At 38.0% G+C, this 27,042-nt stretch overlaps 1 protein-coding gene across 1 annotated transcript in view; it reads left to right on the top strand.

The window, feature by feature from the left end:
* Window positions 1-27,042, top strand: part of BIRC6 (baculoviral IAP repeat containing 6) — a 172,541-nt gene that overhangs the window by 134,914 nt on the left and 10,585 nt on the right. Inside the window, exons 65-69 of the mRNA XM_009880396.1 lie at window positions 14,708-14,918; window positions 23,395-23,540; window positions 24,387-24,497; window positions 25,672-25,889; window positions 26,567-26,728. Coding sequence (XP_009878698.1) covers window positions 14,708-14,918; window positions 23,395-23,540; window positions 24,387-24,497; window positions 25,672-25,889; window positions 26,567-26,728 — 848 coding nt within the window. The remainder of the gene's footprint in view (window positions 1-14,707; window positions 14,919-23,394; window positions 23,541-24,386; window positions 24,498-25,671; window positions 25,890-26,566; window positions 26,729-27,042) is intronic.

A 27,042-nucleotide genomic window follows, 5' to 3' on the forward strand; every position in this document is an offset into this window, starting at 1 on the left:
AGTAACTTTTAAAATGCTTCAGTCATGATTCAGTGCTGTTCTGCACAGCTCAAGAGTTTTTTCATCAAATACAGCAGGTATCTGGGACAATTTCTTCACATTGGTTTCAGTGTAGGCTGCATAGTTCTGGAGGAGTATTAGGTCTTTCAAGTATCAGCTTTTGAGCTGTCATGTTCATAAATTTTGTTGTGTTAGAGGAGTCCATTAAGTGAATATTAGGTCCTTACTGGGCTAGCGGAGGGAAGCAGAGCAGTGAGAACTGATCCTAGTCCAGGAGGGTAGAACAGTACTAAAACAAGTTCCTCTTTCTCCAAAGCCATCTTACCTTGTGAGAAAGAACAAATCTTGTTCATATGACTGATCTTAAAAAACAAAACAAGCAAACCTAGAAGATACCACCATCCCAGCTCCTTTTGCCACATCTCTTTCCACTGATGTATCATCTTTAGTTGGAAGTAGTTTTGGAATAAGAGGATGAGATTATTATCTCATGGAATCTCTTATTCGCTGTTGCAAAAGAATACGAATATATGCTTGTTATATTTTCAAAGCACTTGAAAATACTATTTTCTACTAGATGGTGCTTTTGGAGTAGAACTTGAATAACAGAATTTTTTTTTTTAATGTCAAAAACTATTATCCATTTGAGTGGTTAATAATATAAAAGATGTATGAAAGAAGAAATTGTAAATTTTACTTTTAGATCTACTGTGTTGCAGAAATTTGTTGTAATTTATAGGGAGTAATTATGAAGTATGTATTGAAGCATTGTGTCATTGAGATCTTTGAGAATTAAATACCTAGTTACAAGGAACGAAGCAGCTTAGATTTGGGTTGTAATTGGGTACTGGATTGCATGGCAGATGAAGCACTTAATCCTTTAAAGACAGAAGTTGACTGACTTCAAAGAGCTAATGGAAATATTTTTTTTGACAAATTATTATTTAGCCAAGATCACAGAAAGACTAACTTCTGTTTCAATCTGTATCTGTTTCTGTATTGCAGCGTGGTTTTATATGGCTTTTAAACATAAATCTGTTAACTGGAGAGCTCTTCATTGATTTATACAGCTGGTGGTGGATTTTGCAGCTGCATGTACAGAGCGTACTTCAGCCTAGCTTGCAACCTCTGGCCCCGTTCACTTGATCACGGTGAATTAAAGTGCACATTCAATTTTCCAGAAGGAAGAGAGTTTTGTGAGAAAGGTAGCCAAGAAATTATCAGGTGAGAAATAGGAGGGGTAAAGGCTAGATTTCAGTGGGGCTTCTCGCATCTCACCTTGTTCTTCCGTCTTCAGCTTCTCACCTACCTATTCTTTGTGCTGCTGCCTAAATAATACAGAGCGCTTTTCAGAAAAACAGTACTCTGGAATCAAGAGTGGGGTAGGATTTTTTTTGTCTGTTTGTTTTTATGAGCCTTAAATCGCAGAAATTTTTCCAAACGATGACTAAGTCACTGAAGGTGATTTACAGGACAGTCCTGTAAATGTAAGTAAACAAGGCTTCTTTCTCATCTGGAGACCACTATGAAGTTCTGGACCTCTGTGTTTACAGGATAGCATGACTGTCTTGAAAGTAGGAGCAGCAGACTGCTTATGTATCTCTATCTGCCTGCCAAGGAGCTGTAATTTGTTTACTCTTCCCCTTTGGATCCACTTAGACATCACTCTTCTGGTACTAACGTGAGATATACTTTTGACAGACCTTGATGCCTTGCACTTTACTGTGTAATATGGTTTATGTAAAAGGAAACTAAACTTTGGTGTTTGCCTTCCTGCTTCCCACAGCTGAGTTACCTTTTTTAATAAGTTTTCAGGATAAATGCAGTTAGATGCTGATCCTTGATACAAGCATGTGTAGAAGCTAACAAATCATACATGAGATGCAGCTGGTGTTCATTTAATTCCTGAAGTTAGTTTCTGCGTGTTTATTTTGAGTTACTCACTTGAGAAATAAAAGTTAGGGGCTCTTGCCTTCAAAAGTGTTTAGTTTTGACCATAAGCATCCTAGAAATTCTGTCTGCCAGTAGACTGTCACCATCTTGCAATATCTGTTTAATTTACAGAAAACAGTACAGGTCACTGATGTGACTGTTCAAGGCACATGGCAATAAAGCTTCTGCCTTGCTTAAAGTGAAGGGAGCCTATCCTTAAGCTTTCCTGGTCCTTTTATCTCGTTGCTAAGGCCCATGAGTGTTTCATCCAGGAGTTCCTTCACGAACTGGAAGCCAAAACTGGTAGTTATATCCCTGCTTGTAGGACAAGATTGGGAATCCGTAAGTACTAGACTGGTTTTCCCTCTGAAGGTAATTGGTAAAAACATTCAGCAGGCCTTTTAGAATTTGAAATACCACATTGCATCTTTCAAAATTTCCAGAGTAATTATTACTGGGCCTCCCATTTTTTTTCCTGTTTTACTTTAGTCAGACAGTACATGTCAAATAGTTTCATTTAGAGTTGGTAATCGTGTATGGGAATGAGTGCTGGGTGTCTGGAATAGATTGCTATGCAGCACCACATGCTGCAAACATTTACAGATTTTACTGGAGGCATTAAGAATTAATTTTTAAAATTATGCCTCTCATTACCAACAGACTCAGTCCTTTTTAAGAAGAGAATATGACATCAGAGGAAAATGTGACACCGTACTAGATATCCTGCGGTTCCATATTATATTGCAGAAATGTACGATCCGCTTCTTTCCTTTTTTTTTTTTTTTAACTCTCATGCTTACTGGTCCTTGTTGCTAAAGATAGACTAACCGCTAATGGGGCACAAGTGTTTTATTGGTACACACAAGAGACTCCTGAAAGGACCGTAAGTAATGCATTTTCAATTTTTTTTTTACTTTTTCCATATTAGTGGCTTTGTCGATCAGTGGCAGCACAATTGGATAAGCTGCTAAAAATTTCTTGACCAAACAAACTAGCAATTCCTTTCTTCCTGTTCATGTAGAGAGCAGATTGCCAGGGTTAGTTTTAGATATTTTTACTTCACGTAAGAAAGACCTCACTGTACTTTCAGGGGAGAGTTTTGTCAGCTGAGATGTGTAGCTCAGCACGCATTTGAAGAGGAACTTCCTGGAAGATTGAGGTGAGGGCTGGCTTTCATTTTCAGCAGTTGAAAGTCTCATTTGTTTGGTTAAGTAGTAGGTTTTCTTTATTCTGGGCAGTAACTGTCTCACTTATCTTTTATTTCTTTTGCGCTCTTGTTTTCTCTCCTGTTTTTGAAAACAAAACATTGTAAATGTGTCTGGTGTTTCCCATACTCATATGCAGACGCTTTCCATTCATAGTATTTCCTTTCTTACTATACTCTGAGGGTATTCGTATTATTGAGTACAAGTCAAAGCAAACGGATCTCTGTGGCTGAAGGAGTTAGTCTAGAAAGAGTTCATTTATGGTAGATTATTCCAACATGTGAACTCTAGCTTTTGTATTAGTATTTATAGCTTCTTGTCCTCTCTAGAAGACAACTTCAAGATACTGCCGCTCATTAGCAAAAGATTATTTCCTTTTCTTTTGAGTTTGTCTTTGTTGTTATGCTCTGACATAATGGAGGATGATCCATTTTAGGAAATGATACGGGAACTTGCATAAGGTTGCACAGGAGATGCAGATTCTCCTATTCCACAATTCTGGGGCATGGAGATGATTGTCCCCATCATATGTGGTGTTCAGTTAAACTGGTTGATAAATTTTCCACGTAGCTATTGACACTCAAAGGCACTTTCAATATGCAGTGAGTGCAAGGGGTTACCTTTCATTTAACTTAGACCCAGGGAGGCTATTAGGCTTCAGTTTTTCTCCTCAGCCTGCACTTCACGTGTTTACCAAAAGCCCATCTTGGTATTTAAACAACCAACTATTCTCTAGAAAATACACTAAAGTGATAAAGGTTCTGTTTTGCATATGCACAGGGGCTCTGCCATCTTGGCCAAGCAAAATAATTAGATATTTAGGGCAGAATGAGATTCTTAAGTATTGTCCTTTCTGTCCCCTGAGGACTTGATCATTATAGAATCACAGAATGGTTTAGGTTGGAAGGGACCTTAAAGATCATCTAGTTCAAATCCCCCTGCTGTGGGCAGGAACACCTCCTGCTAGACCAGGTGGGTCAAAGCCCCATCCAGCCTGGCCTTGGACACCTCCAGAGATCCATCAGGGATCCATCCACAACTTCTCTGGGCAACCTGTTCCAGTGCCTCACCACCCTCGCCATGATCTTGTAGGTGTGCTCACACATCGTGAAAGTTTGTCATAAAGCACAGGAACTGCACGTCCTTTCATTCCACTAACAACGTTGGTATCCTCTGCTGACAGTCTGACAGCAAGAGCAGAAGACCCGAGTCTTGGCCTTTTTCCATCTGCTGAAGTAATGGTTTAAAAAAAACCCTAATTTTCAATTTCCACATCGATTTCTGCAGCATGTGCAATGAAATGGCAGGTTTCCATCTTATTTTCAATTCCTGTCTTATATTCTAAAATACTGGTGACTGTTTTATGGGCTGGAAGGGGTAACACTCAGACTGAGAACCATTTCAAGATGGCTGCTTGCCCACTCCTCTGCCAAAAATAGTGAAATCACTATTCCCTCCTCCAGTGCAGGGATGATGAAAGGCAGATTAACTTCCTTAAAAATCCTGCTTCATGTTCTTAGAGCAGTGATACCTTTCCTTTCATCTCTGTGGAGTGCCTGCAGTTGAGACAATTAACATGAAGTGGTAGGCATTTGTGTTGGTTTTATTTTTCCTTTTTCAAGAAAGGTTTTGTCTGCAGAGTATTTAAATCCTGGGGTTATTTTTTCTACAGAAAATATTTTTCTTATTTTCTTGGCTAAGTGGAAGATTAATTTGACACTTTTATCGTACCTTTAATATTAGATTTATTTCATTACATCTACCTCAAATAGAAATTATTGGTCCTTTTTAGCTTACTAAATGCCATAGTAAAGGGGTGTATTAATAATGAGGTTTTGTTCATCCCCTGACCAGGCAAAAAACCTTTATTCTCATACAGTCTCTGAATGCCTTATATATATCTTTCTTTTTCTTTTATCTATGCTTTTCTTTATATCATTATGTATTTATTGGATAATATAGAGCAATCCTGTAGCTTTACATTGATGCTTCCTTACACTTGTTTTCTAGATTTGCATACAAGCATGATTTGGTTATAGTTTTATGCTTTGATAGCGTTTCTTCATGTTTTATCGGTTTTAAAGAACTGCTGTTGGGTAAAACCAGCGATCTTTCAGAGGAGAGATTCTTAGAAGTTGCAGTGGGGTTGGATCCTGTGACAGTATGAACTTCCTCTGCACTAATCTGCTCTCATCCTTTCTACACAGGTGCCTAACGAGCCATTTTTTCAAACAAACAAACAAACCCAATGAATATAGAATTTTGCATTTGGAGTTTTCATTAATTGTTCTTACTTGATCATGTATTCCCCACCACCCCTGTGTTAGGTGACTGCAGCCTCCAAGAAGCGTCCCTTCATTACCTGACCACCTTTCTAAGATTATTTGTAGCACTATTTAGTGGCAGAGTGTGATCTCTCTAATGGATTCCATTATCAGGGACTGGAGTGTGGCATAGAAATAGTAGTATCTCCAAAACTGGGCACCACATGTGGTTTTAGTTGTCTCTCATGCTTTAAAAGCTCAGTTTGTTTTTTACGTCTTTTATATTGTTTGGGTTTCTTTTTCACGTCCTTTCAAAATACAGGAAATTGTGTCTGTTTACTCAACGGTACACACCAGCCTGATGAAATAGTGCCTCATGCTATTTCTGGCAAAGGTTTTCTCTGGATGCATGTATACATTTGTGACAAGTTTTTAAGTGTTCTTCAACTTTGCTTTTAAACAAAACTTTCCTGAAAACACTTAAATCCACCAAAATCAAATGTTTCTTGAAAAAATAAGCAAACCAGAAATAGTAAAGAGCAGTGTGCTGCTCCCTTGAGCCACATTACTACACTAACTCCAGATGACTGACCAATTAACTTGAGCAAGGCATTTTGCTTCAATAATTGAAATACACAGTTTTCTTTTTATATTGCAGTTAAACTGTTATTTTTTCCTGTGTTTCCTAGAAGACACTTATAAGAATAGCAATGCCAAGACAGACCAAGGTTGTTACCCATTACTTTGTCAGCAACAGTGGACAACAACAGATGGGAGAATATAGGAATGGGGCTGACATACAGATGCTGCCCTGGTATATGGACAGGGCTGTTGTCTCCTCATTTATTAGCCCTTGATGGCCTATTCTTACATGAATTTACACATTTACTTTTGAACCAGTAACAGTATTTACTGCCCCAGCATTTAGTGCTAACCTTTTCCAAAGCTCAACAGTGGTATGTTCTGTAGTGTACGTTCTGTTACAAGTGACAATGTTTCTTCTAATGGTGCGCCCAGTCCTTTGAAGGTATCGATCGGTGCAATTCTATTCACTTTTTTTACCGCTTGTAATTTTAAAAAAAAAACTTTATCATACACTTCATTAGTCACTGAGGCTGAAAAGTCTTAGTTTATTTCATTTTAGATCCCTTTTCCATTTCTGTCCTGTCTCTTTGAAAAAGAGGAAAAACGCGCGTGGTATTGACGTGGTACTGATGATTGAATGCAGTCTCATTAAGTAACTTCTAATTTCTCTTCACCTTTTCTAACATTTGATCTGATTTTTTTTTTCTTTTTTTGACTGCTAATGGACTCAGTGCAGACATCCGAAGAGCAAAATCTTAAGGCTGTATCTGAACAATAATAGTAATCAACTTGGAGCCTGACACTGTACACGTTGAATTCAGAGGCCCACCCTTCTTGCATTGTTTTACTGCTCTGACACAGGATTTGTAACTCATGACCTGTAAGGGGGCTTAACCCCTCCTTCTCCCGCTTCATTATGGGAGGGGACTAGTCTTTTCTGATGCCATTTTTTCTGATACTCAAAATAGTACTGTGAAAATGCTTGTGTTAGTCCTATAAAGAAAAGTGAAGAAAAAAATCAAGCTAATTAAATTATTACAAGATGACAATGTTTAGAAAGCATTTGTTTTATTTTTATCCGAAGGCTAATGCTTTCTTTAAAAGATCTGATTTTGAAATACTCTGTAGGCAATCTTTTTTTCTATCAATACGGAACAGCATGCAGGGTGTTAATTAGGCCTATTATAAAAGAGGCTTGCCCTGGGTTGATTCTGAAACAGAAAATCAAGAGGCAGTAGAGCATGACGTATTTGGAACTGACACTATTGCCTGCAGCGTGGACTGCATTCATAGATCATATGTTTGCAAAGATGCGGTAAAGGGGGACTGAGGAACGGCTCCAGTTTTAAAATACTTAGAAAAAGGATGTGTGGCCCTATTGGGAAGACAGTGTATCTCACTCATGCTTGGCAGTATCTGCGGCCACAATACTGTGTCTGAAGGTTTTAATTAAAAATACAAAATGAGTGTTTCCTTTGTGTGGCTTTTTTGAATGGCAGCGTTTGTAGCTACTGAGAGTCTTTAATATGGTAATGAGATCCTGAAGTCTTTAATTTAATCATGGCTATGGGGTTTAGGTTTGTGAATAACATACTGAGGCATCAAAAATATGTCCACAGTAATTACTAAGCGTGTTTTAGAAATGTTGCAAAATTGACAGAACTTTAAGATCTATTTTTAAATTATTTGGAGATAAAAAAAGTAAAAGAAAATAAAATAGAAAAAATGTAGTAGCAGGTGTTTATGGTACTCCAGTCATGATCTGAACGTTGGACTTAAACTTTTTAGTAAGTAGCATGGTAATGAGAATGTCTTGCTTTACTGCTAGCTGCTTAAATTGATGAGACCGGTGTCCTTTATTACTATAAAAGAAAAAATACGTGCCTTGGAATCCAAAGGTATTTTCTTGTGGTTTTTTGCAGGGGACGTTTGGATACACTAAATTTTGAGCATTTGTGCGTGATGTGAATAGAACAGTTCTACTATATAGCTGCTCTACATAACTGTCAGTGGTTTTCTTTCATTTTACTTAAAACAGAGGCAGGATTAGATGGCTCCTTCTGGACAAATGTTTAACAAAATACAACCAGTCACATTTCCACGAAGATATAAAATCTCATTGAAGCAGCAGAAAAGTAGATCCAAAACCAAAACAAAACAAGAAATGAGACTTGAAGGAGTCTCTTCGGTCACTGGAAACTCTACCCAATGCAAGAAAGAGGCTTCTTGGAATGGAAGATGAGAGCATAATTATAGAATTAGAATTCAACTTCATCTTTGATTATAGAGATCAATTTGTTCATTTCAAGTTTTAACCAGCTTTTTCCCCCTCTTCTGATCTGTTAAATGTAAGCCATACTTGTAACCATTTGCAAGAATTTTGGTTTAAGTTTACATTTTCTGGTTTTAGGTATGCATCTCCACAATACCTTTCTCTTTTCAGTTATTTCCTTTTAATTGTCCATTTGTGACCGTCCCTCTCACATTTGCAGTGGCAGATCTCTTTGAGAAAACAAATCAAACAGCTGAAATTTGGAAAGAGTTTCCAGTGGTGCCTTCTGCTGTGGCTGCCAGCACACCTTTCTTTCAACAAAGGCAGAAAGTCAGTCATGTTATTGGTCAGAAGTAAAAAGAAATCGAATGTAAGAAAAGATAGTTTGGAAAAGTCATACTTTTGTGGGCCTCTACAATAACTGAAATTCAAGGAGAAGTCCTGAACTGAAGCATGTCTAGTAAATGAGAAATTATGTACAAGAGATAGATTGAGAGCATCTATGTACAGCTTTTCTTGTAGTACAGAAGAAGGGATAGTATGCATGTTTTTTTTCCTCAAGTGTCTTTCGTGTTTTATTTTATAAAGTTTGTAAGCTGCTTGGGGTAGGTTTGGTCACAGTGAGAATCACAGTGGGAAGGCCTTCACATTAGATACATTTTTTTCCATTGTTTTCTTACAAATTATTCTTCTCTATTTGTTTCTTTAATCTCCTGTAAAGTGTGAAGTTTTTTGGATATAATGGATATGCTACACGAATGATTGCCTTTATTTTAAAATAAATGTGCATATTCCTTGTGATATATTTTATATATCCTTTGCAATGGAAATAAGCTTTATAATCTTATTCATAGCCAGTTAAGTTGTACTGAGGATGTTAAATGAATTGCAAAAAAAAATTTATTGCTGTTCAGTGCTATCTATTTAATGGGCCATTAGGTCTGGCTATTCTTTGTTTGAATATTGTATAATATTAAAAGAAAGCAAAGGCGTATTAGACTCAGTTGGGCCATTATCATGTTACATATATATATGCAATTTAAAGTGATACCTTGATCCTATGAAACTACGTGCTCTCCTATGCTGTTTCATTGTATTAAGGTTGTAATTGCATATGGGTAGTCTCAGGTCTTTGTAAGAAATAGATCTATATTGCTGATAGATAAATAAATAGATGTGTGGAAAGCAGTTGAAATGTTTTGAAATCACACACACAATCTTTGAATGGTAATTAGTTGTTTCCCAGGAATAAGTAGGCTGTGTCTAGAAGTTTTCAAAAATGTGATCAGTACCTTAATAGCTCGTGACCTTTAGACATTTGCGAAAGACTGCGGTTTTCAAAAGACGGGATGCTCAGCAGTTTCTGAAAGTCAAGACTTCTTAAAATAACTTCAGTCAGACTCCTCTTCTCTCCACCCGTCCCCCCCTCAAATCAGAACTGCTTGTTATTAGCATATAAGGGAGATCTGGGTTTATGAAATGTCTATTTTTTACCTATTTAGCCTTCAGTGTCTTTCTAAATTGCGAATAGTGTGAAAGGCTAACTGAATTGTAGTGATTCCAGTAAAACTTGATCTTTATTACCCAAAGGAATGGGAGGGAGGGATGAGACCTTACCCCACTAAACCGTGTTTCCCAGATTTTTTCCATCCCTACCTATCTTAGTAAATGGCAGTGGTCTTGCTGAGATTTCTGCTTTTCATAAATGCAACAGAACAAATTTAGACCCGAGACACTTTTTTGATGTGAATTGTGTGCATGCTGCCTATTGTCCAGAAAGGCTACAGTGAACTTCCTTGCTAATTATCACAGACGGCAAGACGTCAGCCTGTTTTTCCGATGTGTCCGCTCATCCTTCTAGAACTCATAATTCCTGCAATTAATAAAACAATGGTGGTAATAAAGATGCACAGAGCTTCCAACGTTCGAGTGCTGCTGTCATCACCTTGCTGCCCACCCCATGGTGGTGTTGCCCTGCTGCTCTGTCACCTCCCGGCCCTGCTCCCATGCCCTGGGCTGTCACAGCCGCCTCCTGCCCACCAGCGAGGGGCTGTTTTACAGGTCTCCTGCAGCTGGCTGCTTCTGCTCCAGGGTCAGCAGCAGTTTTTAGCTTGAAAAGTTCAGCAGCAGTTTTTAGCTTGTGCTCTGCTTCGTGTGCCAGTGTTTGAACTGGTTGAGTGCTGGTATAGCTAAAAGGTGAGACCTTGATATGTATTTGCTGAATGCAAGTTGAGAAGCACGTAGGAAGGTCGCAGGGGAAGCAGACTGGGTCAAGCGGTGCAAAAACCATCTTCTGGGCACTGGCTTTGGAGCGTTTCCTCAGACAACACTGCTGTCACCAGCCAGGCCTGTCCTGCCGGCCCTATTTAAGGCAGCCAAGGAAGCGGGATAAAAACTGCGTACGAATCCCTGCTCTGAGTCTAGTAATAAAATAATGTAATCTTTACCTCTCTTTTGATGTAAGTATGTGGCATTTGAAGAAATGTTTGGGAAACCTAGCAAAAGTCCAGATAGGCTCTCTCAGGCAGCAGTTCTGTTTGAGAATCAACAAGGGGGAGCTTCTGAACTGGCTCCTGATGCTGGGGCTCAGACCTTCCTCAGCAATTCACTGCCCCGCAGAATTGGGGAGCACTGACAGCACAAAAATGGACAGATGTGAAAGACCCCACGGTTTGCATGTGCCTAACAGCCAGGTCAGTCCATGCATACTCAGTGTGGGAGTCTGAGAGCACCAAATGGAGCTGTTTGGAAAAGCTATTTGTCATTATTTATTAAAGTTTTTGACTTTGGGATAACAGAGAATCCTGGATAAAATATCCATCTGTCGTTTTTACAAAGCCAAAAATCTTGGCCTTCCGTTTTCATTTTCTTAGGAATGCTGTGTATTTGCAGTTTGGTGTGCTTATGTGCATGCCCATATAAATCAAATGTTGTTAGTGCCTTTTTATACAACTGAAGTACCCATACAAAAAAATTCCGACATATTTAAGATGTGCTAATGCTATTCAAATTATAGCCCTGCTATAAGCAAAAGTATTTGTTTCTAGTTAGTGATGTGTTGGATTTTCTTTCCTACACAAGAAGCTACCCTATTTAATAGGAGTAAAATGTTGTGCTACACCTGTATCACCCAATTCAGTCAGGCAGAAAAAAGTGGGTTGTGTTCCCAAGGAATAGCATACTCTGAAGAAAACAGTGGATTACTTTTAACACTTACTCTTCCTTGAAGTTTGTATTTGCTTAAAATCCAGATTGCTGGCATCTTAGTTGGTAAGATACCTGTATGTGAGGAAGATAGTCCTAAGGTTCCATTGCTTCTATTTGATGGAAATAGGATTTGTTAATTTGGAGATTTGCATTTTATATTTTTCTTCGTGTTTTTATTATCTTAATTGAATTCCTTTAAAGGATTTTGTTACAGGATCTAAATATTTCTTTACAAAGCTGCATGTTCTATTTCTGAAATACTGTCCCCAAATATATACCTAGTGATATCTAAAGGGAAGACATCTATCATAAATCCCAACTAACTAAATAAGCTGCCAACGCTAAAAGCAGTAAGGATGATGATGGAGTCTGAGTGGTACAGCCTGAACATTGAGGCTCTAGTTTGAACGCTGCTGGACTTGCTAAGCTTCTGTCAGTCCAGAAAGGTGCTGTTAGGACATCTGTGGATGCAGCCGGCCGTACCAGGAGGAGGTGGGCAGGTTAGCAAACAATAGATCTGGGCCAGGGGGTTACTTTACAAAGGAGTGTCTTGTAGTCTTAGTGGCTTAAACACAATCTCGTAAAAATTGAGCATTATCCAATTTGGAACATCTTATTACGTGTAAATATAGGGATAATGCTCAAGTCTTCTCAACCTATTACAGAAAGTAGAGCTGTATCTGCAAAAAACATATACTGTAGTCAGTTTGGCATTCTCTTTCAACTGAAAGCAAAATAGTCATGAGTAGATAAATCTCCAAATAAAGGTAATAAAGAGTAATCTGTCAATTTTGAGTTCTTTAAAGCAAGTTTTTCTGATACGTATCCAGATATCCAGTCCTGAGAAACATTTTTAAGATTTAGATGAGGGATTGGGGATGGGAGAGAATTCTGGCATTTTGGACAGATAAACACTCTTGCATGGGTCATAATCCTTACTAAGTATAATAAAGGCCTGGGACAAAAGTAGTGTAAGACACGTGATGGTATCAAGAAATCGAGTTGAGAAGAGTCTAGCATTAAGGTAAAAGAAATTGGTAGTTGTTCCCCAAAAGACTGTTTAAATTGAAACCAAGTGAATGAGTTTTATTTGTTTCACATGGGAACAACTGCAAAGCAGTGCAAGTGAGTTGAATCTGGAAATTCTCTCCTATCTTTCTGGAAAACATTCCCATTTTAAAGTTATGTCAGTTCAGTTTCCCTCCTGACAGTAATTTTGAATTTAACTATCCATTTAGCAAAGGAGAGGGCAAACAAGCACTGAAGGATTTGAAATTATATGCTCTGGCTTCATGAATATTTCATGGTTTAAATAAATAAATAAATAAAAGCTTTCCAGAAATGAAGTGCTGTGGTTATCTAAGAGGTCATATTTCTCCGTCACTCACTATCTTCATAATAAGCAGCTATTGATTAAATTGAGGAGCTGCTTGATCTTTAGCACTACAGGTGGGAGGTGGTTTCTGGGAAGGGCTACACTATGGGGTTTTATGGTCTCCCTTTCTTTTGCCTTACTCTCCCCCCACACGACTTTTTTTCTTTTTGCTTTTCTTTCCTTTTTTTTTTTTTTTTTTTGAAGTCGCACATCATCATATCTATTCTTGTTTATTTTAAGGCCATTTTACACATTGTGAGGCTTTTTCTGTGAGCAATCATTGTTGACTAGAGACAGAATAAGGAATGGAGCTATATAAAAAATATATAAAATATAAGAATCGACAGATAATTGAAACTGGCTTTCTTAATGCCAATGTTTAAATTTAATGGAACTTGCTTTAAATATATGGAATATTTTGACACGGGATTTTGTAGAGCCATGATGCCAGAACGAACAGACTAATGCTTTGTTTCAGTAAACTTTCTTCCTGTTCAACACAACAGAACTTCACCCCGTTAAGAGTTTGTGCCATTGTAATAGTTTCAAGATATGAATGCAAGTTCATGATCAAAGAACTCTTGGTAGAGATAAATCCAGCTTTAAACCTGCACAAACCTGCTTGTTGAATTTTGCTTGCCTGTTTATACTGTCCCATCGAGCTAAGGGTTTGGTGATGGGAGATGAAAGTTTGTGATATGCTTTAGCTTAGAGGGTGAGATGTGCTAAATGAAACGTTAGAGTTCTATGCTTTGTTCTGTCCTAATGAGAGTTGTCAGGGGCTCTTTGTTTGTTGGGTTTTTTTTCTGGAAAAAGCATATATTTATTTTATCATAAACTCAGTCATTTGTAAATTCTTCAAACTAGAGCAATTTTTTTGTGCAGTTAGGGTAAAAATAGCATGTCCTAAGGACAGAGGAAGCAGCTGTGTTAAAGTATCTGCGTATAGCTACATTTTCAGGACTTCTATTAATGATACAAAGTCAGTTGAAATGACATCCATTACATATTTGTCCAAGCAAGTGGAAAAGAAAAATAAACAATGCGGTGCTAGAGAATCCATTAGAATTGTGTGTCTCTGCCTGTCTTCCCTGGTCAGAGGAGCTGATATCTATATTCTACCCACAGTTACTTGTATAATACATATACATCACACTGAGCAACACTAAGTGAGTTTTGCCTACCTAATGTATATTCTTATTCATCTTTACTGTTTTGTGGTTCATATGTATGCAGATAAAATTTGCATCTTCTTCATAGCCTATGCATGCTCCGAAGAATGCATAATGCTTTTTAAAATGATACCTTCTCCATGAAGAGAAGCAAGCTAGACTTATTAGCAGATAACTTCATTTATTTCATGACCATAAATATTCCTGCAATAATGCAGACAAATTCTCCCGAAGGAGAAGATAACTATAAATAGTGGGTGATATGAAAGTCTGTCTTTATTAATGCTTATGCTGGTAGAATCAGCAAATGCTACCCTGCTGCACCATAGGCTACAATTTTTCCTCCGTAGATATTTGTTTGCGATTACTGTTGGCATATAACTTGTGCCAGGATTGTATATTAAGCTACTAGAAATGAACATAGCATGTGATAATCCTGTTCCGTTCCTTGTTAGCACTTTTGTCCTCTTGTCTTTTGCTAACCTTTGTTTCCAGGTATCTTACGCAGTTTTTTCTGGACAAGTCCATTAAAACATAACTTGTAAATTGGTATAAAATACTGTATTTTATCATTAAATGTCATTACTATTTTAATACTTATTGAAATCTAGCTTTTCTATATAAAACATCTGTACTAAGAGTGGAAGGGTCGTCTTCAATTGTAATAATTTTTGTAAACTGTTTTTCTCTCTTAGTTTTGGATATGGCCCGGCATGTTCCCCTTTACCGAGCCCTGCTAGAATTACTCCGTGCTATTGCGTCCTGCACATCGATGGTGCCATTACTGCTTCCTCTGTCGGGAGAAAATAGTGAAGAGGAGGAAGAACAGTTGGAGTCACAAGCTTCTGTTGGGACTTTGTTGGCTAAAATGAAGACCTGTGTAGATACCTATACCAACCGACTGAGGTAATTGCTTTTATCATCTCTAACCTTCATTTAAATTGTATTTTGGACTTATGTATTATGAATAGAGAAGATTTGGTTCTGTATATTTACCTGAATGGTTGCTGCAGTCCAGAGTGAGAACATACCATCTGTTTGATCTAAATTACTGTTTATATGTATACATTCTGTTTTACTGTACTATTTACAAGGAATTTTTTTGTATGACACAGAGAAGCTGGTAGGTTTGCATACTCTTCTCTCTTCATCAGTAACTGCTCACTGATCAGAAAGAGGATTGCTGGTCAAGAATCTGGGAGCTTCAAATCTTTAAATTCCTTTCCTTCTTCAGTGAGGTGAATCTTTTGTTTGCAGAACTGTGCGTTTTCTGCTGTCAGTCTGAAGGCAGGAACATTCTTTGGGAGCTGTTGAACAAGCCCATTCTGTAAAGAATGGGATTGGGGAGGGCCAAACCAAATGGTAGTTTTTACAAGAAATATCCCAGCTATCTTCTGTATGCTTTTGTGCTGCTTTACCTATTGATTAAGGACCAGGTTCCTCAGTGGACTCTCCACTGGAGGCTAACTGGTTAGGAGAGAAGCCTTTCGCTTCTGTCAGGAAGAATAAGGTTCAGGAGGCAGAAGATTTGGGAGTTACTATTTGTAGTGAGAACCCTAACTGTGTAGAGAGGGTTGACAATTTTTGACTAGTGATATCTGTTGGTGCTACGTATGAAAAGCACGTTTCCATGCATCAGTGATTTTGCGACAGTTAGTTTGTCCATTAGCACAGGCATCAGAGCTGAGCTGGTATGCTAAAGATGATGTGAAATTACAAATGAATGCCCTGGAGCCATCCATGCCAGGCTTTGGGGTCTTCCAGCCTCCTCTGAGAAACTGTGTTTGACAGTTCTTGTCGAACACTTGCAGTCCAGCAGAGCAATTAGTAAATAAATGGAAAAGTATCTGAATATCCCATCTCAGCTGTGATGGCATCGGGCTGTTTAGGCGTTGCAGTATAGTGCTGTCTGAGCTCGTTCTGCACACCTTCCAGAGTTCAGCTGACTTTTTAAGGAAATAAGTACGGACAAATCACAAATGACAGTTTCTTTTGGTAACTGTAGGCCAGCCTCTAGGTAACTCCCTTCAAATCTTCTTCTCGGAGCACTTCTGAGTGATTCACAGAGTGTTACTTTACAGTTGCTTGTATCATCAGTTCTCACATTGCAAAACTATGGCTTTTCATCTTCAGAAATGCCGCTATCACTGATATCTGACTGTCCCCTTCTGTGAAATGTTGCACTTGTGTTACAGCTCCCAGGCCAGGATACAAGCCTGAGAGTGCCTGGTTTGTAGTCATTTGACCGATTAAGTCGGTGCTGTTTGTGGTTGCCATTTGAAGGGACGGTCAGGAGACTAGCACACACAAAAGGAAGGAAGCCTGGCATGCCTCCCAATACCTCCTGCCTCTGGGAGGTGCTGTAGTTGGTACAGATACCACAACCAAATTTCTATCTCTGTTTCTGTATGTCTTCAACCACTCTAGTTTCCAGAACCGAAGATTCGGGAGGGGTTTAATGCCTTAATCATCTTTTTTTGCCCTGAGGGAGCTGGAATAAAATATAATTTTTCCTTTCTTCCCCTGAATAATTTTCTGCTTCCAGCAATTAATTGGTTTCTCAATTCTGTTTACTTGCTTCCAACAAAGATGGCTTATTAGGAAATAATACCCATTCTTCCCTGGAAAATTTAGTGCTGTCCCTAAGTGTATGCTGAAACATCATGAAAAGAAGGTAAATATAATGTCAGGCAAAGGTGCATGTACAATGTTCTTCCTCCCACTATAAACTGACAATATTTACCAGCCAACACCTGAGACCTTTTCTGAGCGTGAATGCGATTATTGGGAAGTCTTTCCAGTTACTCCTGATGGACTGGACTTTACCTGTGAATTTCTCGAATCCTTCTTGACTGAGATTGCTGGTCTTGCATATCAAGTATGTAATGTGTCTGTGGTGGGATTTTATTTTTTTTTTGCTGACTAAATGCAAAAGAAACAGAATTAGGAAGGACAAATAACAGTTCTTTATGTTGGATACCCATCTAAAAATGTCGGCTTGTGCTTGCTGGCAATATTATGTAGATCATAGTATATGTAATCTTCTTAAAATAGAAAAGAAAATATATTTGGCTTCTGTGTAATCCGTTTCCAGTATGTATGTATTCTGTGTAATCTATTTCCAGTATGTATGTATGTATAACATTCTCCACCACAATTACTTTTTTTTGCTAGTCTGGTCATCTGTTAGCGTCAAACTTAATGGGCCTGGGAACCTGTATCTTCTCATGCCACTTACCCAGGTTGAACTCTAAAAAGTCTCCTTGTGAGAATGGCATATAACTACGAGTCATAAGCTCTTTTTAATTTGGTAAAATAAAATACGGTATGACTAGTTGTTCAGTGTCAGCGTAGGATCTGAAAACTAAGAACAATTCTAGAAGCACAGTCAGTATTATTTTAATAATTGATGAATTTGATAAAAATTCCATGGTTGGTTCAGTTACAGTATCTGAACAATTTTCTTCTATTACTTTGACATATGAGCACAAAACCAAATCCTTGTCTTGGTTGGTTTAAGCATAATACTGTTTGTCTTTAAAGCAGTATATAGTCAAGGATGAAAACACTAACAGCCTGAACAGCCTGGAATCATTGGGGTGGAAGGTTTTAATTCTCAGCATTTTAGCTGAAGGTTTGCCAGCAATATAAGCAAGTGTTGGCATGAATTTCTTAAATGGGACAATCTGCTGCCCCTTTTAGGTCAAATGCCAGAACAACAAGATAATTATGGCATCTGCTTTCAAAGACAAAACTTTCCTGTATCTGAACAGCAGTTCTACTTGCATGTCTACCAAATGTCAACTCCATGTTGGAGCAAGAGTGTCCCCTTGGATCCAGAATTCGAAGGGGAACATTTTTGGGTTTGGATTCCAGTTAGCATTTGATTTCATTTACTTTCAAAGGCCATAATAGCCTATTGGAAAATCGGGAAAATTCTGGGTAATGGAGAAGATGTTTAGGTATGAGATGATTTCTTATGACTGTTTGTTGGACTGCTAGGGAGTCAAAAGCCATCCCTAATTGGAGAGTGGTCAGACTTGGGTAATGGGTTGCCACAAGGGCTGAGTTTGAGACATTTGTTTGCTGTGATGGCTGAGCCCTCTGCTGCAGAGAACTGCTGTTGTGTAGCAAAGCAGGCTCATCTGAACCACCATCTGCTAGGTGAGCTTCGTGGCAAATTGTTAAATTTGGCAAAATAAGCTGATGGCTTATTTGTGTAATGTGGAGTATAGCAAGCCTATGTCTAAAATTCCTAACGATGCTTTCTCTTTCCACATCGCTGTCGCCATCCACATGATAACTGCATGAGGGAGATCTGAGTTCTCTCATCTTCACACTTCTGCAGCTTGTCACGCTGCTACTAAGGGTTAATCCTGCCACTTCCAAGGTTGTCTGAATGTATCAGCCTTGCCTATCACATGGCTGTTACCATCTGGGTGTTTTTCTGTTGCATGGGGATGCTAGAATACAACCTGGTAGGCCTGAGGCATTTTCCCTGCTATGGCTTTTCATTGTCTTCACTGTTATTTTGCAGAACTTCTCTGTGAAATGGTGCACTTCACAAACAAAAATTTTTCTTTAGGATTGTGTCCCAAGAATTGCGGCCTGATTTGCTTTCATTTATTTTTCTTTAAAAGACAAAAGAACTGTCGGTTTCTCTTGCTGCACTCTCGAGCTCATGTTCGGAGCTGATGGTTGGCTGCAGGGAGCCCTCCTGCAGCCTTTGCTGGTTTGGGATGCTTCAGCTTAGTGTCTGTACATAGAGTGCTGGAAGCCCCGAGGAGGAGTATGCGGAGCCACGTCAGAGGAGGTTACTACCTTTCACCAGTGTTTGTTTGCAAAGGCACGGTCCCTTGCTTGTTTTACCTGATTTCAGGAGATTGGTTTAAGAGTCTGTGAATTACTGTGAAGAACGAACTTTTACTTGGTACCTGTGGAAACCTACAGAAGATGGGGGACCATGAGGGCTGAGTGATACTGCGGTTGCAAACCTATAGCAGTTCTGTCCCAACACAGTGGGGTCAGTATCAAACTAAGCAGAATTCTGCTATAAGCACCATCTCTGTAGTACAGAGGGGCTGAATGGTTCCTTGGCTTTATTTTGTGAATAATTTGATAAAAGTATCATTCTGTATCATCATGTTTACCTCTAAGTATCAGGCATGGGTGAGTAAGTATCAGTATTGGCTTTAAAAATTAAAGTTGCCTTGGGAGCGTATCATTCATTATTCATTTAGCACAGCGTGAAGAGAAGGCTGTCATCTTCTAACACAAGCTAAATTAATGGCTTAAATTATTAGCATGTACACTGCTGGCTCTTCTAGCAAATATATTAGTGACTGTCATCCCTTTAAATATGAGTTGACATGACTTTTGCTGCTTATTCTTCAATGGTTGAAAAATTTTATAGGGAAGTTTCTAAGTCTAAATTAAATATTTGGCTCCTCCTCCACTCTGAAAATGGTAACATTTAGATAAAGGTTTGGCCTCCATTAAATAACTGCATTAAATTTTGCTTCACACATAGAATCTGGGCAGAAAGAAATGTACAGGATAACACAGACATTTAAATGTTTTCTAAAAATAGAGAAAATGTACAGCAAAATATTCATATGGTTATATATTTGACCTTAGTTTATTATTTGAGTATTATTGGTTCTCATGTTTCTTTGGAATACCATGTAGTTAGAGCTCCGGAATTTGATTAACACTCTTAGTTTACCTGCATACATACATTTATATGCAGGCTGCTAGAGTGCAGGGAAGGATCTTACTGGTTGTATCACTTTAATTTTGGTGTTTCATCTTCTCATTCATATCTTGGGGGGGAGAGCCTGTTATTCCCAGCAATGCCCTCTCTTGAGCTGGGACTCCACTTGTCCCTCTGAAACACTCGTGTGTCACGCACAGCTTGGGGAGAGCTCGCCACGGCTCTGAATCCAGGCAGGGGTGCAGCAGCAGTATATAAGTGGAGATGATACCAAGAAGGGAGTATGACGTTTTCGCAACTAATAATTTGGTTTGCGCGTGTTACGCGTGTTCACAAATGACAGAATGGTCACCAGGCTGCTTTTTCATGCGCACGCAAAGTAATACCAAGTCTTTCAGGTTACACTGAGATGGGTTTGGGGACTAAAAAATCATCTTTGGTATTGCTGTCATTTTGTCCTTAGCGTAACATTTGCACTGCCTTGAAAGTCCTGCTTCCCACCTCCAAGACCAAATCTAACAAAGCCTGTTAAAGTATTTATTCCTTAGGATCCGTACAGCAGGCCGATAGGCCACAGCAGGCTAACAGAGTTCACAAGAGTCTTTGACCTTTACTTCTCCAAATGTTGTAAGATTCATCTATGCATCAATTATATGGAAAACCCATTCAACTTTTTCACAGGGCTTTGAGTTACATTTGTCTCTCCCTGCTTTTATAACCATATAGTTTAGGAAACGATATAGACTTTTAGATTTTCCAGACCAGGGTGTGTTGTTACATCAGGGAGATGGGCATATGGACCAGCTGCACACCTCTGTCTGCAGTTCCAGAGCTGTTTCACGTGAAATTTTACTCTGATAGTGTACCTAATCTAATTATCTTTAAACTGCATTTATGTAGTAGTCATGATATGATTGCAAGGATATGATTTTAGAAAGGGCTGCTGTGGTCTCAAGTGTAATAGCTCATATCTTCAATGAAATTCAGTTCTGTCTCAGATGGGTAGAGATGACAAAACTGTGTGAATTTCACAAATTATAATCAGTGTGAAAATGTATACCACTGGGGAACCTTTGACAGATTTCCCATGTAGATTCTAAGGAATTACGTGATTTACTAATACTTGATTGTAAATAAATTGACAAGCTGTAAAGTATTTTTAAATACCTCCAAAAAATTGTATATAACACTACGTATGTAAAGAAGGTCATATAGTGACATCTTAGGAACTGTGCAGGATTAATCACCCTAATTGGTACTCTTCTTTAGACAACAAAAGATTTGTATCAAACAAGGGTAGGAAGGCAAAATGAGGGAAGGAAAAATGGAGGTCATCATTAATGGGAGTCTTACAAGTTAAGGCATTATCAGTTGGGTTGTTCTCTTGTGGTAGTTCAAAAGTGCTGATGTGTTAACTGTTTCGGACAGCAGGGGGAACACACGGAAATTCTGTTACTGGTACTGTGAATTTGCATTTGAGTAGATGTCTCCTTTTCCTCCTGCTTCAACTAGATATATATGCCTTGTCTACGTAGGTAGGTGACTATCAGTAACTCAGTGTATCTGTAGGAGGTTTCAAGCGTGTGGTTCAGCCTTTTGTCAAATGAGGCCAACGTTGTAGTTTTTGTTTTACTCTAAGACTAAGTAGGAGGAAAAGGCTGGTAGCCTAAATTGTAAAACCACATGGAAGGTAAAAGACCTGCAAGATGACTGTCTAGACAATAATTTCGTAGAATTAATTTCACTTTCAGTATCTTCACCAATCATATTTTAATTGCACTTCATGCCTGTGTCTCTTGGATAAGCCCATTGACATTTCACTTTAGCCAAAATTTCTCCAAGGATTTTGTAGCAAATAGTTTAAGGATTCTACATCAACTGCAAGCAGTTCTAAACCTGTACTTCTTTCTTGGGACTGGTGGCCACTAGCATGTCTGTGATGTTAAAACAGGTATCGTTGAGGTTTAGTGGACTTAAATACACATTTTTTAGCTTTGGTTTTGGTGTGATGTTTTGTTTGTTGGTTGTTTTGGTTTTTTCCCAAAAAAATACTGGCTTAGATTTCCACATGGAAAAAGCCATTGATAAGGATTTTGGAAAATATGAACAGGAGAGGCAGCTGCTGCTGCTTTGTCTTAAACTGTTCCTCAAATACTGAACGACACTGTTTGGCTCTGATGCGTTCCTCCGAACTGTGAGCACCTGAAAGCTCAGAATTGCTGGAAGTCAACAGCAGGCTAACGTCCTTTTGGAGTAAATCTGGAACAGAGAAGATAAACCATGCTGCAGTAATGAATTTTGTTATTAATGCGTTCTAGGGATACTCTCATTTGATTAGTATTTCAGTATCACTGTAATCACCTCTGAATAGTTCAGAGACTTATTCTTTATGCATGATTTCAGTCTAGATTAACATACAGAAAGGATATAGCATTTGGTAGTTGCTAAAATATGTTTGGGACATCAAAGCATTAAACTGCTAATTTTTCTTGTGTAGATAGCTTTCTGGTTTGCTTCTAGGTATGGTAGTGGGAAAGAGAAAACCAGCACTTCTTGGCTATTGAATTTGTTTGGATCTTAAAATGAACAAAACCCACGCAGAAATTACAGTAAAATACTTTGGGAGCTGTTAGCATTAACAGCTGTTAGCAGGATAACAGTGTAAATTTATGCTAGCTCTTAAAACGTAGTAGCTTTTAAATCTATACATTTAGGTTACAGTGTTATCAAATACCATGTCTTGATTTCAACAATTGAATATATATGGTAGTAAAGACTGGGTTATCACAATCAAAATATTTAAATATATCTTAAATTACTACACAACTAGCGTCTGTGAAAACGGTGTTAATACATACTGTATTTCCAGATTTTTTCATTATAAAAATTGGAGGTGTTTAAACTGACATTTTGATTTGCAATACATGGATTATAAATATCCAATATAATATAGGCGCCTTCTGTATTTGTAAGACTTTTAGAACTATGTTACGTTAAACTGTTTGTTGAAATAAAAGGTCTTAAATTTATAGCCCAGAAGAGAACTGCAGAGAGACACAAACTTCCTTTTTGACCCACTCCCTTGTGATGCCCGGGTTGTAGTTTAGACATACTGTGAATTTTTTACTAGAGGCTTCCTAGTGGTTTACTGTTAGTGTATTTTAAGAAATACCGTTAGTGGATTGTGGAAATGGAACGAGTTCTATATTACCTATTTAGGAGTTGATTTTTCACAAGGATCTACATGGGTGGATGAGGTGCGTGTTCATGACATGATCTTTCTTATGCTGGTTTTGTAAGCTTTTCTAGTATTTTTTTGAAAGTGTGCAAACATAAGATGAGCACGCAGGTGTAACAATCAAAAAGAGTAAGTGGTTGAAGCAGAAACTGGTATACTGGGATCACTGACTTTGGCTTTGTATTTTTACTCTTCATATCAGATGTACTTCTGTTTGTCAAATGAAGACCGTATGTTCAGTATTGTCACAATTGAGTGCTGCATTCAGTGGTTAACCTGGAGATACATAGAGACGTTCCATTTCAGAAGACTTGTTTTAATCTTGATCTTTCATTTTTCTTATTTTTTCCCATTGATAAATATGCTGAGTACTGTGTGACTGGTTGAAAAATATTCCCTCATGCTATGTCCTATTTCTTTGACAAAAACAGGTCTAAAAAAGACAAAGCTAAAGCAGGAGTAAAACCAGATACTTCTGATCAAGAACCAGAGGGACTGACGCTTTTGGTACCGGACATCCAAAAGACTGCAGAGATAGTTTATGCTGCTACCACCAGTTTGCGCCAAGCAAACCAAGGTAAAATAGAAATACTTTTATAAATACCATATAGTGTTTATTTGTAACACGTTCATTAGCAGATAACTTATAAATTAGCTTAAAAGCAAGAAAAACTGCTTCCTTCCTGCCCCCGACCACTGACTACATTTTCAAAGGCAGTTGGAACCTTGTGGTAGTCTTAAATGTTTCAGTTACAAAACAGAATTATTCAAGTAGGTGAGAGTACATCTCACCACTTTCAGTGCAATTACGTAGCACCTTTTTTATTTTTTTTAATTGGCAGAAGGCAACTTACATGACCTTTAATAGTAAAGCCTTCACTGTTAAAACTAAATCTTATGAATTAGGCTAACTGTTAACTGGATGAACACAGAACAAAAATCTAAGTCATGGATTGAACCTGCAGACATTCAAAGGACCATCTGGTTGTCTAGTAAAGAAAATTAAAGATTAAGTAGCTTAATCAGGGGGGTGGATTTTAAAAAGACGTGCATAATCAGCTCCTGATTTTGGAGAATGCATCAAGAATACACATGTGAATGTCCATCCACACAAGCATATATCCTACTTTAAATTAAAAAAAAAAATCAGAAGAAACAATAAAAGAATATTCGTAGCAGCAGTAGTCATGGAATTATTTCTGAGATAACGATCTATATTTACTTTGAGCTGTTCAGATAATGAAGTATGTAGTAGTGAGAAAAAGAGATTTGTATGTTGTGAGTGATCCCCAGTTTTCAGACTGCTCTACAAACAATGTCGCCCTAAAATGTCATTTCAAGTTAAATAATCCCCAAGTGCATGCTGTATTTGTCGCAAAACTACGTGGTTAACTACAAATAATCATCACATTTTATATAACAGAAAAGAAGATGGCTGAATACTCCAGAAAGGCTGCTGTGAAGCCCAAGCCTTTGTCTGTTTTACGGTCTCTTGAAGAAAAGTATGTGGCTGTCATGAAAAAACTCCAGTTTGGTAGGTTGAGAAGTGTGAATATTTGGGTCTTAGAAAGCAGGTATCTAAGAAATATGCAATCTGTTGCACTGAATCTCTAATTATTTTAGAAAGTTACCAACTTTTTTACTTATGTGACCATTGATACTTTTCATATATGGAAAATGAGGTAAGTCTGTATTTTCAGATTACCAACTAATGCACTCTTTGAACTAATAAGAAATGTTTTAAGCATACAGTAGATTAAATCAAGGGACCAGATTAATTCAATGATGGTGTTCATGGTTTCATTCCAGTGAGTCTTTCAGTCCTGAAATTATATTGAAATTTTAGTAGACTTATTAAAGCTCATATATGACTGTATATATATGTTTATTAATGTAGCTTTTTGTTTTGAAATGGAATAGAATTCAGGTCAAAATGTGGGTTTTTACAATGAAACTGTAGTATACTTCATTGTGTCGTTTCATGGAGTGCAATATGTTGCATTTGGAAAATGTGATGGGAGTCAGTGCTTATTTTGGCCATAAAGGGAACATGTTAAAAAAAAATTCATAAAGAACAAGCAATAGCTCATCCAAAAAGAGCTATAAAATTATTGCAAAAACACATTCTATGAGTATTTTTTGAGTTGCAGTGACAGGATTTGCAATTGCGTTTCTTCGCTGTTGTATTTGTAAGGGATTTTCCTCACAAATGTTTGGAGAGTATGCCAAGAATTGGAGGTAGGAAAGTTTCTAATGGTAGCTTTTCACCCTGGCAGCCGTGCTGCAGATTTTGCCTACTAAATGATAAAAGAAAACTAGAGTCACTGTAATTTTTTATGATTCTTTAATAACATTGCAGCCATCACACAAATAAATACTGTTGGCACTCGGTTTCACACCGATTCCCTTATTAGCATTATTCTGTATTCATAAGGACCATTATTTTCCTGGTCCAAAGTAGCTGGTAGCTTTCCAAATGAGAAATGGTGTACGTTTGCAAGTTGCACATGAAAGCTTGTTTATTTGCTGCAGAAATTAGTTTGACCCAGGACTGTTAATGCTTTGTTTTCTCACAAAATATGTATTTTTTACATTAGTAAAATGCAAATTAAACTTTCCTAATTTTAATACTCTGAGTCTTTATCCAAGACTAATCCACTATTAACTTCACTGTTTTCCTGATGCATTAAAATTTTCTTCTCTTCTAGATACATTTGAAATGGTTTCTGAAGATGATGACGGAAAATTGGTTTTCAAAGTAAATTACCACTACATGTCTCAGGTAAAAAATGCAAGTGACGCCAACAGTGCTGCCAGAGCCCGACGTCTTGCTCAAGAAGCTGTGACTCTTTCAACATCGCTGCCTCTCTCTTCTTCATCCAGTGTTTTTGTACGTTGTGATGAGGAGCGGCTTGACATTATGAAGGTAAAGAAGCAAAGTTATTGTTATTTCCGTTTTTCAGCTCGGCACATAAATGTTTAAGAAGGTGCCTTAAATCTTAAGAACAACCAGAAGTATTTCATGGGTATTTTAATTGCTGTCCAAACTTTAACGCGGGTAGTAGTATTTTAGTCTGATCGTGATTTCTCAATAACTTGGTGGGGGGCAGGGAGAGTCTGTCCGCCCCAGGAGTGCTCTGTTGGCCAAGGAGACTGCACAGACCGAGGTTCCTTCTTCTTCACCTACTCTGAAGGGAGAAATTTAATTTTGTTACTCCATTATGGTCAAAGTGTATCTTTGCATACGACCATTTCAGTCAGTTAAAAGCAGTAGCTATGGAGAAATACACTGAGTATCTCTGGACCTGAAGTTTGAAGAGAAATTCTATTAATAGCACCCAATAGGGAGTAGAGTTTTAGCTCCTTCTGTTTTGTTTTCCATTTGTAATCTGGAGAAATGAACATTAGCAGAGGGCTTCGCTTACCCAGAGTATCAAAATGAACAGACTGACAGCCTGCATATGATTATGATGTCTAACGGTATTTTCTAAGTAGCATGTGGAAATAAAATGCTTCATATAACATAGAAAAATCTCAACTGTTTGGCAAATATAAGGGATTCTTTGAAAACTGTCATTTTTTATTTTTTTTTTACAATGGTAGGTTCTCATTACTGGTCCTGCAGACACCCCTTACGCAAATGGTTGCTTTGAATTTGATGTATATTTTCCACAAGACTATCCTAATTCCCCTCCACTTGTGAATCTGGAAACAACTGGAGGCCACAGCGTGAGGTTTAATCCAAACCTCTACAACGATGGCAAGGTGGGTTCACTTTGTCCCTGTGTATAGATGTAACAAGGAAGCAAAATGGATGAAACTTTTTTTTTTTTGCACTTAAGTGATCAGCAGCTCCTAACGTACTGCAGGAAGCTGTTTGGTTAAAACTGGTCTTCAAACTGAAATGAACAGTGATTTAACAGTTTCAAATGGGAATGATCTCCTTTCTGAATAGTCTTGGGAGTTTTTTTAAAATCCTTTATGAGCTGGATTGGACCAAAAAGCAAGTAATTTGGACCTAGAGCAATGTTCTTTTCCATCTTCTTTGCTGAATTAACCAGGCAGAAATCTATTTCAGC

This window comes from Charadrius vociferus, unplaced genomic scaffold, assembly GCF_000708025.1.
Source record: "Charadrius vociferus isolate BGI_N301 unplaced genomic scaffold, ASM70802v2 scaffold62, whole genome shotgun sequence".
NCBI lineage: Eukaryota > Metazoa > Chordata > Aves > Charadriiformes > Charadriidae > Charadrius > Charadrius vociferus.